This window comes from Osmia lignaria, chromosome 6, assembly GCF_051020975.1.
Source record: "Osmia lignaria lignaria isolate PbOS001 chromosome 6, iyOsmLign1, whole genome shotgun sequence".
NCBI lineage: Eukaryota > Metazoa > Arthropoda > Insecta > Hymenoptera > Megachilidae > Osmia > Osmia lignaria.
In genome coordinates this window covers 8,083,804-8,099,307 of record NC_135037.1, presented here as the reverse complement: position 1 = coordinate 8,099,307, position 15,504 = coordinate 8,083,804, and the positions used below count along the sequence as shown (strand labels likewise).

Sequence of the window (15,504 nt, the reverse complement as noted above, 5' to 3'; positions counted from 1 at the left end):
CTCATCGATTAGATAGATCGACGTTATGCGACTCGTTTTTAAGTACCGACATTCATGATTCCTCTTCGCGGACACTTGGAGAGGCGGCTTTAAGATTCATCGGCGAACCGCGCTGTCTAATCACTCGACTGATAACTGATCAATGGCTCGAAGTTGCGTAGGGAGTTTTAATCGATCAGCTTGTTTTCTTCGTGCGTTCAGAGAAGATAATCGTCGACCATAAAAAAAAGGCAACAAATTAAATGGTCAGTATATAAATCAACTTTCGGTCAGTATTTTATTACCAAAATGGTCAGTATAAACATACTAAACGTTAGCAGGTTAGGTTAGGTTAGGTTAGTACATAAATAGCGAATGGTCAGTATGGAAGGATACTGATCAAAGGATTTAAACACTGACTCTTCATATTTAAATACTGACCAAAAGGGATTAAAATACTGACCAGTAAAATGCAAGCCAAAAAAAATGGCTTCGATGGTGATTGGTGGTATTTGGAAAATTTTCATTTAATTAGTGCCATTATTTTCTTGATCTACTGTAGATATATTATAATTATCTAGAGTAAAGTATCCATGAAATATTTACTAAAAATACCGTTAACTGGACAATAGCTAAAGAAGATAGCGGAATGCGTATCTTCAAACATCTCGCTGTGTTAATCGTCACAGATAATAGATTCCAGAATACACACGAACATTCCCGTTAGTTAAATATTATTCTCAGATATCGTGATCGACAGTGAAAAATCGAATTACCATTGTTTTCTTTCATTTTTCCTTTCATATACATATGATAATTAACAATAAAATGATTAATTAAAATCATTCGCTGTTAGCCATTCCGCGATGCTCTGCACATTCGCATCCAGCCAACTGATACTATCCTCGATTTCCTCGATGGCGTTTCTCTTCGTAGTCTCCGTGATTCTGAGATCAGAGTGTTTCAGAAAAAATTGTCTTGCCTGTAAAACGACACTGTTAAACTGACTTACAAACTTGTTCACGAAGAAAGAATTACCTCTTGTAGCCTTTGACGATCTTTAAACAATGAGACAACACCACTGATGATCTTTCCTAAGATATGCTCGTACGCTTGGTATTTCACAACGAGATCATTCAATCGTAATCTGATAGGAATATATGAAAACTTTATTTTATACTTTTTGTACGTTTTGGGGGATCATACTGCACGAAAGTCCACGCGATGTCCAATCCTACAGGATTCAGCGCGATTTTGATCAACACCTCGGGGAAATCTTGCTTGCGAATGAAACCTTCATCCATTGCTTTTTGAAGATACCTAAAATGTCATTAAAATTATACTTTTCTTGAAATATACCATCTGAAAGAGCTGCTGTAATTTTTACAAGGGAGATATTCTTGAAATTAGAATTTTGGTATACAAAGGGTATAATTTCAAGGCGAAAATGGGTAAGATAAAAAGTAACAAAGGAAGCAATTATATGAAAGGCAATTAGCACCCTGTTAGTCTAAAAGCGAGGGAACTGCGCGTTGACCAACCGATTAAGAATATCTTTGTCCTGGAAGCCGGTCAGTCCAAACATCAGACGTTCCCTTTCCTGTGCGTCGGTCTCTTTCCCGAGTAACCGCGACATGTTTTCAAATATTGATCCAACCTCGTCCGACAGCGTGACAAGGCCTATCAAGGCATCGTATCGTGAATAATAAAGACAAGAGGGTGGAAAATATTTATGAAATATTTTTCCCTCACCGAACGAATAGACGATAGACCGAATATCAACTGGCAACGGTCGAGCATCTTTCTTCCATAGAAAGTTCCTCAGCTTCCTTCCGGCCGTTTCTAGACAATGATCATGACCAACCGTGCAAGCTGCCTTCAATATCAGTATACGAAATTCTCTTGAAACGAATCGGTAATAGATTTTCTTATTATTTTTACACCGATCGAAGGTATCGATAAAACTTCAACTGACCTGTCGGCGAACGTATCTTCAGCATGACTGTGCCATCCGATTTCTCTATAAACTCTATCAATGAGACTTCGTGCATAAGACTAATGATTTGTAAAAAAGAAATATATGTATTTTCAAATTTTCTTTTTGGTGGGACCACTAGGTTGATTATGTGTCACCTGAAAGCGATGAATTACACGAGTTCCACCAAGCAATCGGTTCATTTGCTCGAACCATTCGGCGGCTACGGCCCATGGCTGATAAGCGGTCTCCTTCGCCAGATAAGAAGTTAAGTTCATGACCACATGATAATGCAATTCGGTGGCTTCTGCTAAAAGAAAAGCGTCGTGCAACAAGTCTGCTCTATTCATGGTGCTCAATATCTGTGATCATTCCAAAAGACAGCAATTAATATTAATAATTCCGGGTCATTGTTATTATTAATTTGGATTGACGTGTAGCTTGAAAAGAATGTAGAGGATGTTTTCTCTGGATAAATCGGTTATTTCATCCGCAACGATCTAATACATTTCGTATGATTGATTTATGAATGGCGGTGAAACGTACTCGATGATCGTGGGACAATAAATTGCTGAACGCGTACCAAGCATCTCTCGTGTAATTCACAATGTAGTACCCGATCGAATCGTGATTCAGCTTAATCCAATTCACCGGCTTTTCCACTGACAACTCCACTGCAATCGAGTTCGCGTTAACGAAGGGGTCGGAATTATTTATAGACGCCGTGATTACCGCAAGAGAAATTTGCGAGGAACCAGTCCAACTTGACACCATCCCTTCGGCTCGTTACGTATTTCAGGGGAATCGTCCAGCTTCCGTCGCTGTAAACAAAAACGATGTTCCATCAGAATTTCGGAATGTTCCAATTGTTATTTATTTAAATTACTCGATCGTTGGCTGGAATTTCCTGCTAATTGAAAATCGTCCACGCGAAAGCTGAAAGGCAGCTTTATCTTGGCGGACGTTGACCACCGGAAATCCTGGGAACTTGGTCCATCGGTTCATAAAATCGGCGATGTCAATGACGATTCGCGTCTTATTCTGCAGAATCTCGAAGAGCTCTTGAGATTCTGCATTTTGAAATTGATACATTTGAAGGTACTTTCTGATGGCGCGGATGAATTTTGAACTGCCAATAGCGTCTTCTAACATCCGGATCACTGCTGCAGCCTAATCAAAATTGCTTAATAGTCTTTTCATACTGATTGCCTACCAAAGTGCCTCTCACTTTTTGATACGAAATTCTGTCAAACGTTTCTTCGATCTCTTCAGGATCTTCAACGCGTTTCACGATGGGATGAGCGCGTACTTTGCTGTCCTGTTTCATGGATACATATTTGGTGTATATTGGAAAACAATCCATCTAATAGAAAAAAGAGGGAACATTTCGCTTATTTATACTGTAGATTTTAAGTTCTTGCTTTCAATGTTCTATAACTTCGAAGGTGATAGACCAGATTCCATTCAGGAAATAGAAAATCCACAGCCATGTACTCCATGTAGGTTGCGAATCCTTCGTTCAACCATAGATGGTTCCACCATTTCATAGTGACCAGATTACCGAACCACATGTGCGCCAATTCATGGGCTATCGTTAAGCTAACGCTTTTGGTGTTTAAGCAGGAGCTAGTGTTCTCGTTCTGTAGTAATTCTGTTTCGCGAAATGTGACCAGACCCCAGTTTTCCATCGCACCGGCGGAAAAATCGGGTACGGCGACCAGGTCTGTAGTTAATAGTTGGTAATTGATAATTGGCAAGTACTTTCATCATTTCGACTTACTTTCATCATTACCTAGTTTCAGTAACGGGTAATCAACCTGCAGGATCTTTAAGTAATACTCCATCGCTCGAATCCCAACATCCAATGCAAACTTTGTTTTATTTCTATACATAGATCTTGTACAAACAGACAGTGGTATTTTACTTCCATTCAACAGACTCAAATTAGTCCCCACACACTCAAAATCACTGATAATGAAAGCAACAAGATAGGTGGACATTGGAGGTGTAGGTTTGAAAAACGTGATCTTTTTGTTACTATCATTGTCCATCGGCCCTTCTTCCTGTAAAATAATGACTCTACAGAATTTTCCTAATATTCTTTGCTTTTTAATGACCAACTTACTGCAATCGGCATGTTAGACATTACGCGATACGACGATTTCTTTTGATGAACTATGCTAATGACGAATTCGGATTTGAAGCTTGGCTCGTCGAAGCACGGAAACGCGGTTCTAGCATAAGTTGGCTCAAATTGAGTCACTGCTAATTTTCTACCAAAAAAAATCAATTATTTAAATATAGAATTTTTTATAATGTTTTATAAAGTAATTCAGCACCTAATGGATTGATTGATGTTGACATAAGTACTCAGGTAGAATCCAATAATCTTCCCTGTTAAACTTCCAGTGTAATTCATTTTTAAAAAATATTCTCCTGAAGGAATCTTTCTATCCGGTTTGATAATCAACATTTCCTGCTTCTTTACTGGAATAATGGACCTCAGTCGAACTTCCGTTTGCGTTCTTTGCGAATCCAATTGCGTCGATGATATGGTTAGATCTTTCGAATGCAAAACGATGTAATCTTGAGGCTTTAATATAAATAAACTAGTTAAAATGTATGTTTAAAATTCTTCCATCAAGGAAATCACTGACCTTCTGTAATTCGATATCAATACGAATATATCCGTGGAATTGATCCTTTTTGAAATCAGGTGATACTGCAATTACGTATCTTTTAGGTATTACATCTTCGGGCAATCGTTTCTCGATGTCCATGGATTCGTTGTAATATCGATCTAAATTACTATGAGTTACTTTACCACTGATCGTATGAAAATTCCTTAGCTTCATTAAAATTATTGCAATTAAGATAAACTTCCAATTGGCCATTTCGCTTATGGAACAGGGACTCCTTGTTCCACAGAGCAGTTTTCTTATCGTCTTAGCTCACAGAGCAGAAGTTAACAAGTGGATCTTTTTATTTGTCAAAATTTCAAACTTCATGGAGTTTTTTTAATTTCGAAATGAAATTGTATTGATATTGGTTAACCATTTCACAGTCAAATTACTGTACTTATAGCTTACTTCATATTGCATATGAAAATCACTTTATAAAAATGAAATATGAGATTTTATATTATTGATCAACAATTTCATGGAAGGATGGATTGATGTCAATAACCAGAGTATGTTGTTAGATTACATACTGGAACAATTGGTGTCTGTTCCGAAGTGAAAGCAGTGAAGAGAGTGGGATGGAATGGCATACTTCGAAGTTGTAGGCCAATCAGAATCTTCATGACAATTCACTAATAAAGAGAACCTTTCATATAAGAGAAAGATATAAGAAACCTGGATTACGGAGGAGGGAGACGTATAATTGTTACATAACTGTGGGAGACAAGTTAGTCTGCGGTGAAGTAGCGTTGCATTCGAGTGTACGGTACGTTTAAACTTGAAACTTCAATTTTTCTTAAATCAAAATAGTGTTACTTTCTATATTTTTATTTTTTAGATTAGTGACGATGACGAGTTATAAATTGGTATATTTTAATGTGATGGGACTGGGAGAACCGATTAGGTTTCTCCTCAGTTATGGTGGTGTTAAATTCCAGGACGTTCGACTGGATATTGGTTCCCAAGAATGGACCAACTTGAAGCCAAGTAAAGTATTTGCTTTTTAACTTGAAAATAATTAGGCCTGGAGAATATTTCAGCCTGCAGTGGATGTGTTAAACTGCTTATCATAATACCACGTTAATGCGAATATGTTAATAACGGAAATTTGATAAATTACTGATTTTTTAATGTTTTTTTTTTCAGCTACTCCATTCGGTCAGCTACCCACGCTGGAAATCGATGGCAAAGTTTACTCGCAAACGTTGCCTGTTTGCCGTTACCTGGCCAAACAATTTAATCTCCTCGGCAAAACCGATTTGGATGCGCTGCAAATCGATGCTGTAGCGAATGCTCTTCACGACTTCAGGAGGCGTAAATATTGATCTCTTTCCTCCTGTAAATTGATTTCTTTACAAATTCAATGATAAGTCTCATCCTTTTTCCAGTGACGGTATCGCAATACTACAGAGAAGCCGATCCGGTTTTGAAAGCCAAAAGAAAAGTCGAAGTAATGACGAAAGTGATACCATTTTATTTAAATAAACTCGAAGAATTGGTGAAAAACAATGGAGGGTACTTTTATGGTGGTCAGGTGAGAATTATTCATTGAATTGAATTTAATATTTAGTGACTTTTTTTAAAATTTCAGTTGAGTTATGCTGATCTCTTCTTCGCTGCTATTTCGGATTCCCTGAGTATAGCTTATGAAGCTGATATTACAAAAGATACGCCGAATCTAAAATCTCTCAGACAGAAAGTTTTAGAATTACCAGGTATCAAAGAATGGGTACAAACAAGACCGAAAACTGAAATATAAATGCTTGATAAAACAGACTTTGGGGCCCACGCATTTAAATAAATTGAATGTTTTGTAAAACTACTATTTTTATTGTTTTTCATTTCAAATACAGGTGCCTGCTTTGAAAATAGTATCGCTGGCGCCACCTGACAGTGCGCGAGAAAATTAATAAGAAAATTACGTTTTTCCGTAAAATCAACAATGTTTATGCCTTTTAACGCAAGCAACTCATTCTAGAAACAGAATTTTAAAAAGCGTAATTGTTTATTTCGTTATTCAACACCTCCGTCACTAGATGGCGATAGGAATACAATTTTAAAACAGCTTTTTAATATGAAACTGTAAAACGTAAAAGTGAGGCTATTTTTCTGTACTTTTCATTTCTAGTAGCCATACTTGCTTAATACATAAAATAATGCAATCATATAAAAGGATTTCAGGATAAAATTTCAGTAAGAACCAGAATAGAGTATTAACAGCAGGATGAAAGTATCGCATACTTACATAATCTCACATATATTTAAATAAAATTAAAGATCAAAGTTCATTTCTTGAAGGAAGCGAATTTTAAGTAATTTGAATTACGAGGCGATTGAGCATAGTGGTAAGTGGCGCCGCCATTTAGTTCGCGAGTGGCGGCAACTGGCGGCCGCGTGGCCAATCAGCGCTCTCGAATGATCGCTGCGCGTGAGAGCTGCGCGAGTGTCTCGTAGTCGCGGAGCCGTCAGTGTGCGCGCCGCGGAGAGCCAGACAGACAGACATCTTGTAGTAGAATTTAGCGGCGTGGTGTTTTCGACCGTGGGTGTCGGTGTCACGGTTTCGTGTCGCGGTGCTCGTCATTACGGTGTCGTCGCCGTCGTCTTCGCCGCCGCCGTAGCCGTCGTTGTCGTTGTCGTGGTCGTGATTGTTCGCCCTGTGCTCACGCCGCGATCGTTGTCGTTGTCCTCCACCTTGTCGGTATTGAAAGTCGTCACTTTACGGCTATCGTATACCGGAGATTCGTTTGTGCTGGTCGTGTGGTGGTACCGCGGTTGCGAGTCCCCGTCGTGCGGGCTGTGCAGCTCGCGTGGTCCAGCGATCCAGTTACTCGCCCCGCAAAAGGCGTTGGTGGTACCTTTTGTCGGGCAGAGGGAGAGCGAGAGAGAGAGAGAGAAAGGGAAAGAGAGAGAGAGCGCGAGGGAGAAACAAGAGGAGAAGAGGAATACTGGTCGGTCGGTGTAGTAAATACACGGGGAGCGAGAGGGACACGGTAGAATAATTTCTCACTCTGCAAACGCCCAATGAACAACGCTTCGGAGCCACCGATGTGCCGCATCGTGCGATAACTTCCGTCACCTCTCCGACCCCCGTCTCCTCCCTCCCCCACTCCGTGCGTGTGTATGTGTGTGTGCCGCGCCGGGCTCTCGAGGTGAAAATACCGCCCTCTCCTTCCACCCAACCCCCCGTACGAGAGGAAGGTGTTACCTCGCGCGAGTAACTACGGCTAGAGAAAGAAGAGAAAAAAAAACAGTGACAGAGTGACACGGCAAAAGAGTGGGAGAGAGACGATCCTGCGACCCGCGAAGAGAAAGTGAGAAGAGAAATAGTCAAGATCGTGCAGAAAAAGAGAGCGAGAGGCCGGCGCCCACCCGTCAACTATCCTGATACAGCATGACCTCGAACAACTCGCAGAAGCTCTCCACGACGGAACGGGTGATCAAAAGTAAGTGAAACAACGTATAAATTTTCTCTGTCAATCACGATTTTTCGCTGGTATCGTTGCATGGAGTTACGCGATACGACCTTACCTCGTACGTGCGTATACATCAGTGTACGACGCGATCTTAACTTATGTATACGTATGCGTGGCCCTGCGGCTTCGTCTTTTCCGGCCACCTCGGTCGGTACGTCAGTGTTCCACGTATTTCGCGACGCGTTTTGCTTTACACCTGATTTCAAACAATATGCACTCTCTTATACTAAAATCAAATCATCAGAAGGAAACATCGAATTGTGTCGTTTGGAAAACGAAACGAGAGTAAAGTAGACACGTCAAAACACCTCGCGTGTCGTACAGGATTGATTTTCTTCGTGGCTTCGCGGCGCCATTGCTATCGACCTGCCAGCATTCTCATTGACCCTTCAAGCCATGCTTTTCCACCCTCACGTCCCGTACGCTTCTTTTATTTACAAAATTTCACAAACAGATCAATTGGAATCTTATTCTACCATCGTTCGATTAGTGTTTCTCAATTTATCACTCGCGCGAAGCAACCTAACCTAATTTGCGTTTTGCACGTCAACCCCGCCTCCCCCGCCATCTTCTCGTTCGTAGAGCCGTGCGGCTCGCGCGCGGTTAGCCTCGTTTCCACGAGGTCGAGGAACGGAATCGTCTCGAGGACGCGGCATGCCGCTTTCGAGGATTTCGCGTCTGGACGTCGTCGTTCGAACAGCTGACCGGCTCGCGTGTATATACGTGCGCTAATGCGTGTCCGATGTAAATACGTGTTTAGCCAGAGAGAAACGACCATTGGCGTACGCGCCAGATTTCGCAGGCCCGTTGGAAACCGGTTCATTTGCATTTCTCCTTCGAACAATTACGATCGTTACCTTTTTTATTAAACTAATCCAGTTATCTTTTGCAAAGCAATCAATGCATCAGATGGTACCGAGTTTTAATGACCTATATTTGCAATTAAACAGATGTTTATCGATTTTTGTGCAGGTTCGTAGTAATTTGTTTTGATTGGAATTATAATAGCATTATTACTATTCAAATGTACCCTTTTTATTCGAGGAAGCGTACTGACCCACATTAGAAAGGGGAACTGGTGCAGGACGTACAGGTGGTACTTGGGGTCGTTGACCTTTATTACGTGGCGCCCTCCGCGTGTTTTTCTTTCTCCCTCCGAAACCTGATCTACTTTTTTCGCTACTCTAAACATTATTCTCCATTTTATCATTTAAAATCTCTTTCTTATCAACATTTTTCATTTCAAATTTAATTTTAATCAAATAATTAAGAATAGAAAGAAAATAGAATGTTGAATATTTGTCCGTACATATGTCGTTTCCATTGATTGTGTGAAACGATCTTGATACAGTATCGTGTTTCGCGTTCATAGATTTCGAGGTGTACGTGCAGGAACGAATTGACAATCGGTACGCGTAAGATGAAATGGTACAAAAATAGCCGTCGTCGCGGTCACGCGTACGACCGCGAACTATCAACTACCGAATATAACTCATTGTCGTGACGCGGATATGGTAATTTGGAATATCTCCAAGCGTGCTCGACGATTAACGATTTTTAACGGGCCTCTTGTGATCCCGACGAGCGATCTTCATTCGTGATTGCGCTCCGAATTGCCGCGTTTCTATGTCGTCGCCTTCGCGACCTCCTTCCTTTTAATTAACCAACAGATAAATAATTCTTTATAATACCGTACAACTACCCCTATTTAATTATTTTTTCACCATAATTGTTCCTTTCTGTTCTCTCGTCGGATCATGTTCGATGCCAGTTTTATACGCACTTTCTGTCTGTACTTTCGTATTCGCACAGTTTGCGCATAGAATTGCAGTTGCATCGCGAATGGTGGAAACGCTCGAGGTCAAGTTAGGGTTAAGTTATACGTTGACTTCTATTTCTCGGCCGTTCATCGAGCCGTGTGTGCCAGTCAGTATGGAAATTACGTTGCACAGCTGACGCATCTGTCGCGATGGCTTTTGGTACGGTTGCATTCGCACAGCTTCCGGTCTTCCGTGCCATTTTGTATTCACCGGCTGCACTGTATTCACTGTTTCTTTCACTGTATCGAGAAATTTTTATTTTTCTATTCAATTTGCACAGTTTTATATTTGAAGGAGGAGGAGAATAGGGAATATTAACCCTTTCATTCAGATATTCAAAGTTACATTAATTTTAATAGGATTTAATATTAATTAATTTTATAGGATTAATTGACTCTTTAGTGCTCATTAAAATAGGTACTCATTAATTTATTTATTATTCTATTTTAGTGGAACTTAATCCTCCATAAAAGCTCCGTTTGCAATTTTCACACTGTACGCGTTTCTTTTAAACCTCCTATTTCGTTTCATCGCGAAACACACTGGTCAAGCCTTTCAAGTATCACACTCGCGTTGGTCAAATCGTACCTTATACACTCGGAGCGTTTTCAGCCGTTCGCGAGCGTATTTATAATGAAATCAAAGAGCTTACGATACGCTCGAGGCTTTCGCTTAATGACATTACGCAAGCACGATTGTACGAGCTAGATAATCGCACCTTTTCTACGCGAGCTAAGAAAGAAAGAATAACGTTTCGATTCTACGCGGATAGAAGGTTAAGAAGTAGCTAGAACCATTCCTCTTCTTAACGACGTCGGTCCATTTAGATTTCCTTTCACGCGCGAACCAACTTTACGTTCTATTCAAACGGAATGTATGTATTTGCAGCAGGTTCCACGGAAATCGGGCCTCTACCGATAATAAAGATCACGTTCACCGAGCTCTATTCTTTTGTACCGGAGAGAAATTCCATTTTCATCCCTCGCCTTTCTATTCTTGACCCAATGCATTCTGATTGCATTAAATATGCAGAGTGTACGTGCCACGCTGATATCATTCGTCTTTCCCTACTTCTGTTTATTACTTTCCCTCTTCTCGGCTCGTTTCTTAACCCTTTTACGTTCATTCTCACCGAGTCCCTTTTCGTGTCATCATCCACTGACACTCCATAAATAATGGTACAACTACGAAGCATAAATTGCTCTTTATGGAAATTCATTGTATTGTCAGTGTTCACCTTTTTTTTCTATCTCGTTATCGATCTTTCTGTTTTCCCTTTTTATAGAAGATTAATCGAGTGCGTTGTCGATGAAAGTGAAGACGCTATGAATAGAAGAGAAGTGGAAGATTTTTTAACAATTTTTTTATGTTTGTCGTAGAATTTATGTTTAAGGTTACTATTTTATTATAATAAAAAATCCAGGGGTGGAAAATGCAATTTCCATTGTTATTTTTAAATGTAAATACTTTGCATAATAATGAAAGGGTTAACGATAAAAAGTTTGATATTTTATTTTTTTCTGATTTCATAAGTATTTTTGCTCTGAAATTTAAATACGAAAATTGACTTGGATTTATAATTTGATCCGACTGTTAATCACGATCGAGAAAGCGATAAATGAATCTCCAGCGCAGGTACGAAACAACGTTCCACGATGCATATAAGTTAACGTCACCGATCTCATTTGATATTCGCGATGAATATCGGTACGCAAATCAAGCGACGGGCATTATTCCGGGCATTAATCTAGGATTTGCATCATTCGACGTAACGCGAGCACAGCGAGCGCGTTGTGTGCCCGCGTTATTTATTAAACGCGAAACTATTCTGCCGCCACGATCCCCGTGTGTCATTATTTGCCAACGGTGGCGGTCTATAAATATTTTCATAGCTTCATAATGCCTGCCTTCCGAAGCTATTTTCGTTGCTCGAGCAACTTGCCGATCGCTTTCCGACATCTCCCCCGAACCCATTCCCGTCACAGTCCACCTTTCCGCTCGGGGGACACCTGGTTCATTAGGATTTTTCACTGGAAATCTTTTGTCACTCTTCTTTTCTCCTTCTATCAATGGAATTTCAACTTGTTGCGATCTTAGACGATTAATTGTAAATATTAATGATTACGGTTGTAGGATCTTAATTGATCGTTATGTGATGCTTTTCATTCATATTGTATGCAATTATTTTCTTTAGAAGTATAACAAATTTACAGAATAAAATTAATCCTTGGTTGGATGATTTTTTTTTTTTAATTTAATATTGAGAAGAAGTACAGTTTTCTACCTTAGGAAATTATTTAAAGGAAAATTGTCAACGTGTGAAATAAATTAAAAATACATAATAGATTTGCAACATAATACACGGAAATAAATAATTTAATCCAACGATAAGTAAACAAATATCAGGAAAATAGTGAGACGGAATGGAAAGAAATATATCGTGACAATCATAGGCATTAACAGATCCCATCATAATTTATCAGTTTAATCCATCAGCTACCGTATCATAGAGGCAGCGTCCTCGAATCAGCACATCGAACAATCTGAAACCTGTTCCTGTATAAGAAAGATACAAATTACCGTGTACACATCGGATGATTCACATAGATAATCGGATAACAGTCTATCATCGTGGCGGGGCTAATCAATTTACCCGTCTATTATTGCTTTTGTCTAGCATCGAGCGTCTAGCTCCGAGGTGGATGCACGCACAAATTCTCGCGAATGTTAATTACACATATAGCCGCCACGTGTTCGCCACGCGTACACATCGTTTGATAAGATCGCGAAACGTAGTCAGCGAAACAGAGATCGTGATAATAACGAGGGAAATGTGTTTCGGCATCTGTGACCTAATTTCTCGTCAAATAAATCCCTCTGTTTTTCTTTCTTCTTATAGGTGACGTAGATTTTAATCCGTATTACGTAGGGATGGTGTTAACGATGATACGATATCGATAACCTATGGATAATCAATAGCAACACCTCTGATCTTATTGTTAGAAATAAAACAGTGCCGAACTTGAAACGTCTCGTCGCACGGTGTTTTGTAGATTCAAATCGAAGGAATGTACAGATTTATCTCGATCACGATACGTCATGATTGCGAGGGATGAATAAAAAACGTATTCTTGGCGAGCTATTTAAAACAACGCGTCCAGGTCTGTTCGATTTGCGGAAATCCATGACGCACCCTATGCGTCTTATGCATATGCATATACATTCATTATAAGTCTTAATTAATTAAGACTTCGATGGTTACCGGTGTTCTTTCATTTATTTCTGTTTATTGTGTTGTCTACTAGCTGCAATTATAAGCTCCTGTATACAATTCTCTTGATATACAAAGAAACTGAAAATTTATAAGCTCTATTTATTCCACAAGCATTAGATTTTATATAGTTATCGAAATTTTCAATAATCAGCAAAATATCATCCCCCTTTCATTTCTCCCTACTTCAAAAATAATGAAACCGTGAAAAAGACACGAGGAATCAATCAAAATTAAAAAAGAAAGTCACTGGAAACAAGGGGTTCGTTTGCGTTTGAATTTAATTAACTCTCTCAACTGTCCCACGGCAAGCGTGTAGGTCGGGTTAAAAGGAAAATGAAAAATAAAAAAAAAAAGGGGGGGAAAGAAGGAAAGTGAATACGAGACGAGGATTAGCTTTGCTATACTAGCAGCAGTCGTGTGGCTGACTAGTATAGGAAGCATAGAGAGTATAAGCGAGGCCCGTGGCGGCTCGTGGCTCACGGCTGGGTGGAGTGTAATAATAGACACAAACTCATTTGGCCGGTCGGCCAACTACATTTGGCTCGACCGTCGTCCACTGTTGGTTCGTTCGTTGCTCGTGCCGGGCCGGCGAAATTTTTGTTGACTTTACGAAAGAACAAATAAACAGGGTGCCCTCTTCCACTGTTCGCGCTCGCGTTTCGCGCGTCTTTTAAACCACCGACGACCGTAAGCTTCATAGTTCCCTTCATTGTCAGACATACAGCGCGATCATAAGATTCTTCAAGCATGAAAGTATTGGATGTAATTCAAAACGATACGACAGGAATTTTGGAGAATCGAGGAATATCGTAATAGTGTTGTATAGTCGGGGCAGAAATAATTTCCGTGCCTGCTATACGACGCAAACTTGAAACTAAGTTTTCAATCGCAGCTTAAGATTTAAAGTGCTCTGAATGTAAAAAATTGTCATACTGGTGTGGTTGAGAAGCCAATAAAATCGATAAGAATATTTTCTCAATTGTTACGACGAGGCACAATTCAGCTCGTTAAATTGTTCTCTGATGGACGCACCAGTTTGTCGTGCTGCTCTCCGTAGCAGGAAAACGACCGTTTTTTTCTCTCGTAGCAGAGGCCAGTTAAATAATTGTCTTCCTGAAACGATTAGAAAATATCGATGTAATACGATTAAATCGGAAAGTCGATTCTCTCTGTTTCTCGCGAGCGTTCGCTAACGTGATCCGGCAAGGTGAACGCAACCCCCCTCTACAGGGGTGTGTATCGATTCTCGCGGCAGCAGAAACTCGCTGACAAGGTTACAAGGTTGCGCTAATTGAGGGTTTTAATTTCCTGTCCGCCCACCCGAACCGCCGATTTATTCCTGCGACCCTATACACGCGATTCTTTCTCTTTCGTCCTTACGGAGTACGTTATCGAAACCTTCGTACTTAACAATTCTTTGAAAAGTGGACACATTTGTAAGTAGCCGCTTGACAATTCGCCGATTTCGATGTATCAGGGTCGGAGAGCATTCTAAAATTTTTTCATTTTCATCCTCCTTACAATGTACGAACTGCGTCAATTAACGCATCCCCGATTCGAATCCGCCATTACGATAATTATCATCCGTGTCTCGTCTTCAATTAAAATCGCGAGGCATTCATCGTCTCTCACCGAACAGAAATCCATTTCTTTGCCTTACATTTGTCTCGAGGATGAAAAACAGTGGGGGATAAAAAAAAGAAATTCGCCTGACGATTCTCGAATGAAACCAGAGAAATTTCATCGTTTCTTTCATTGTCTGGTAAACGAGAACGGGAGAAGAATGTTCTTTGTTTGAGCACCTTCGTGACGGAATATCGTAAAAGATTCTCGTTAATCCTTTGTAACCGGATTTTCTTCAGCTTCAGAAAATTGTCGAACAAGAAAATGGCAAAATTAACGGGTAACGTCGTCGTTGTCCGAACAAATGTTTCTTTTCTTTTTCCATACCACTTTCAAATATATTTAGAAGCATTTGTCAGGATAGAAAAATTGACCTTACTAAGGCGCACGAGAGTTAAATGAAACGATCGAAGGGCGATAAAATTTCTTTTCGGTCGGAGTCGACCTTTGGCGATTTCAGTGAATCTCCTGAACCGTCAAACTCCTTTGTGCCAAGGAGATAGCCCTTGAGAGGCCACCATCGACCAATCGTTTGTCCACGAAAATAGAAGCCCTAACCCAGACGTGTCGTTGACGATGAAGAGGCGCGTGGAAAATGAAAGAGATCAGAAATGGAGGATCCATTTATTGTGCATCCTATAGCTATCTCGCCCCCTGCATGTATGTACACGTGTGTGTC

General features: G+C 40.1%; 3 protein-coding genes across 14 annotated transcripts in view; 2 read left to right on the top strand and 1 right to left on the bottom strand.

Moving 5' to 3' along the window:
* The first annotated feature begins 108 nt into the window (after positions 1–108).
* On the top strand, positions 109–6,446 carry GstS4 (glutathione S-transferase S4). Its single transcript, XM_034318038.2, has 6 exons — positions 109–245; positions 5,157–5,401; positions 5,474–5,622; positions 5,782–5,949; positions 6,024–6,169; positions 6,227–6,446. Exons 3-6 carry the CDS (start codon positions 5,484–5,486, stop codon positions 6,392–6,394), a joined length of 621 nt encoding a protein of 206 aa, XP_034173929.1. The 5' UTR covers positions 109–245; positions 5,157–5,401; positions 5,474–5,483; the 3' UTR covers positions 6,395–6,446.
* Positions 766–5,158, bottom strand: LOC117601368 (glutamyl aminopeptidase). Its single transcript, XM_034318039.2, has 16 exons — positions 4,612–5,158; positions 4,294–4,547; positions 4,080–4,227; positions 3,747–4,017; positions 3,409–3,677; positions 3,183–3,317; positions 2,841–3,124; positions 2,687–2,775; positions 2,501–2,628; positions 2,113–2,316; positions 1,955–2,034; positions 1,732–1,880; positions 1,521–1,659; positions 1,186–1,299; positions 1,018–1,126; positions 766–961 (listed from the first exon to the last, which is right to left on the bottom strand). The coding sequence occupies exons 1-16, from the start codon at positions 4,846–4,848 to the stop codon at positions 812–814; spliced, it is 2,760 nt and encodes a 919-aa protein (XP_034173930.2). The 5' UTR covers positions 4,849–5,158; the 3' UTR covers positions 766–811.
* Positions 6,447–7,068: 622 nt separating the features above from the next.
* The window catches only part of LOC117601361 (serine/threonine-protein phosphatase 2B catalytic subunit 2), a 116,165-nt gene continuing 107,729 nt past the window's right edge, over positions 7,069–15,504 (top strand). For 3 of the 12 annotated variants that reach the window (XM_034318019.2, XM_034318017.2, XM_034318018.2), the window contains exon 1: positions 7,070–8,078. In XM_034318019.2, coding sequence (XP_034173910.1) covers positions 8,027–8,078 — 52 coding nt within the window. In that variant the 5' untranslated portion in view covers positions 7,070–8,026. Of the gene's footprint in view, positions 8,079–15,504 lie in introns of all 12 variants that reach the window. The other 9 variants (XM_034318023.2, XM_034318024.2, XM_034318022.2 and 6 more) reach the window with 5 other exon arrangements.

Excerpts from the sequence above, each read along its gene's own strand:
- LOC117601368 (XM_034318039.2), bottom strand. The coding sequence starts at position 4,848 with ATGGCCAATTGGAAGTTTATCTTAATTGCAATAATTTTAATGAAGCTA. Across the intron at positions 3,318-3,408 it reads TATTTCCTGAATGGAATCTG|ATGGATTGTTTTCCAATATA; the intron begins GTCTATCACCTT and ends TTTTTCTATTAG. Across the intron at positions 2,776-2,840 it reads AAATTCCAGCCAACGATCGA|CGACGGAAGCTGGACGATTC; the intron begins GTAATTTAAATA and ends TTTTGTTTACAG.
- GstS4 (XM_034318038.2), top strand. The coding sequence starts at position 5,484 with ATGACGAGTTATAAATTGGTATATTTTAATGTGATGGGACTGGGAGAA. Across the intron at positions 5,623-5,781 it reads ATGGACCAACTTGAAGCCAA|CTACTCCATTCGGTCAGCTA; the intron begins GTAAAGTATTTG and ends TTTTTTTTTCAG. Across the intron at positions 6,170-6,226 it reads GGTACTTTTATGGTGGTCAG|TTGAGTTATGCTGATCTCTT; the intron begins GTGAGAATTATT and ends TTAAAATTTCAG.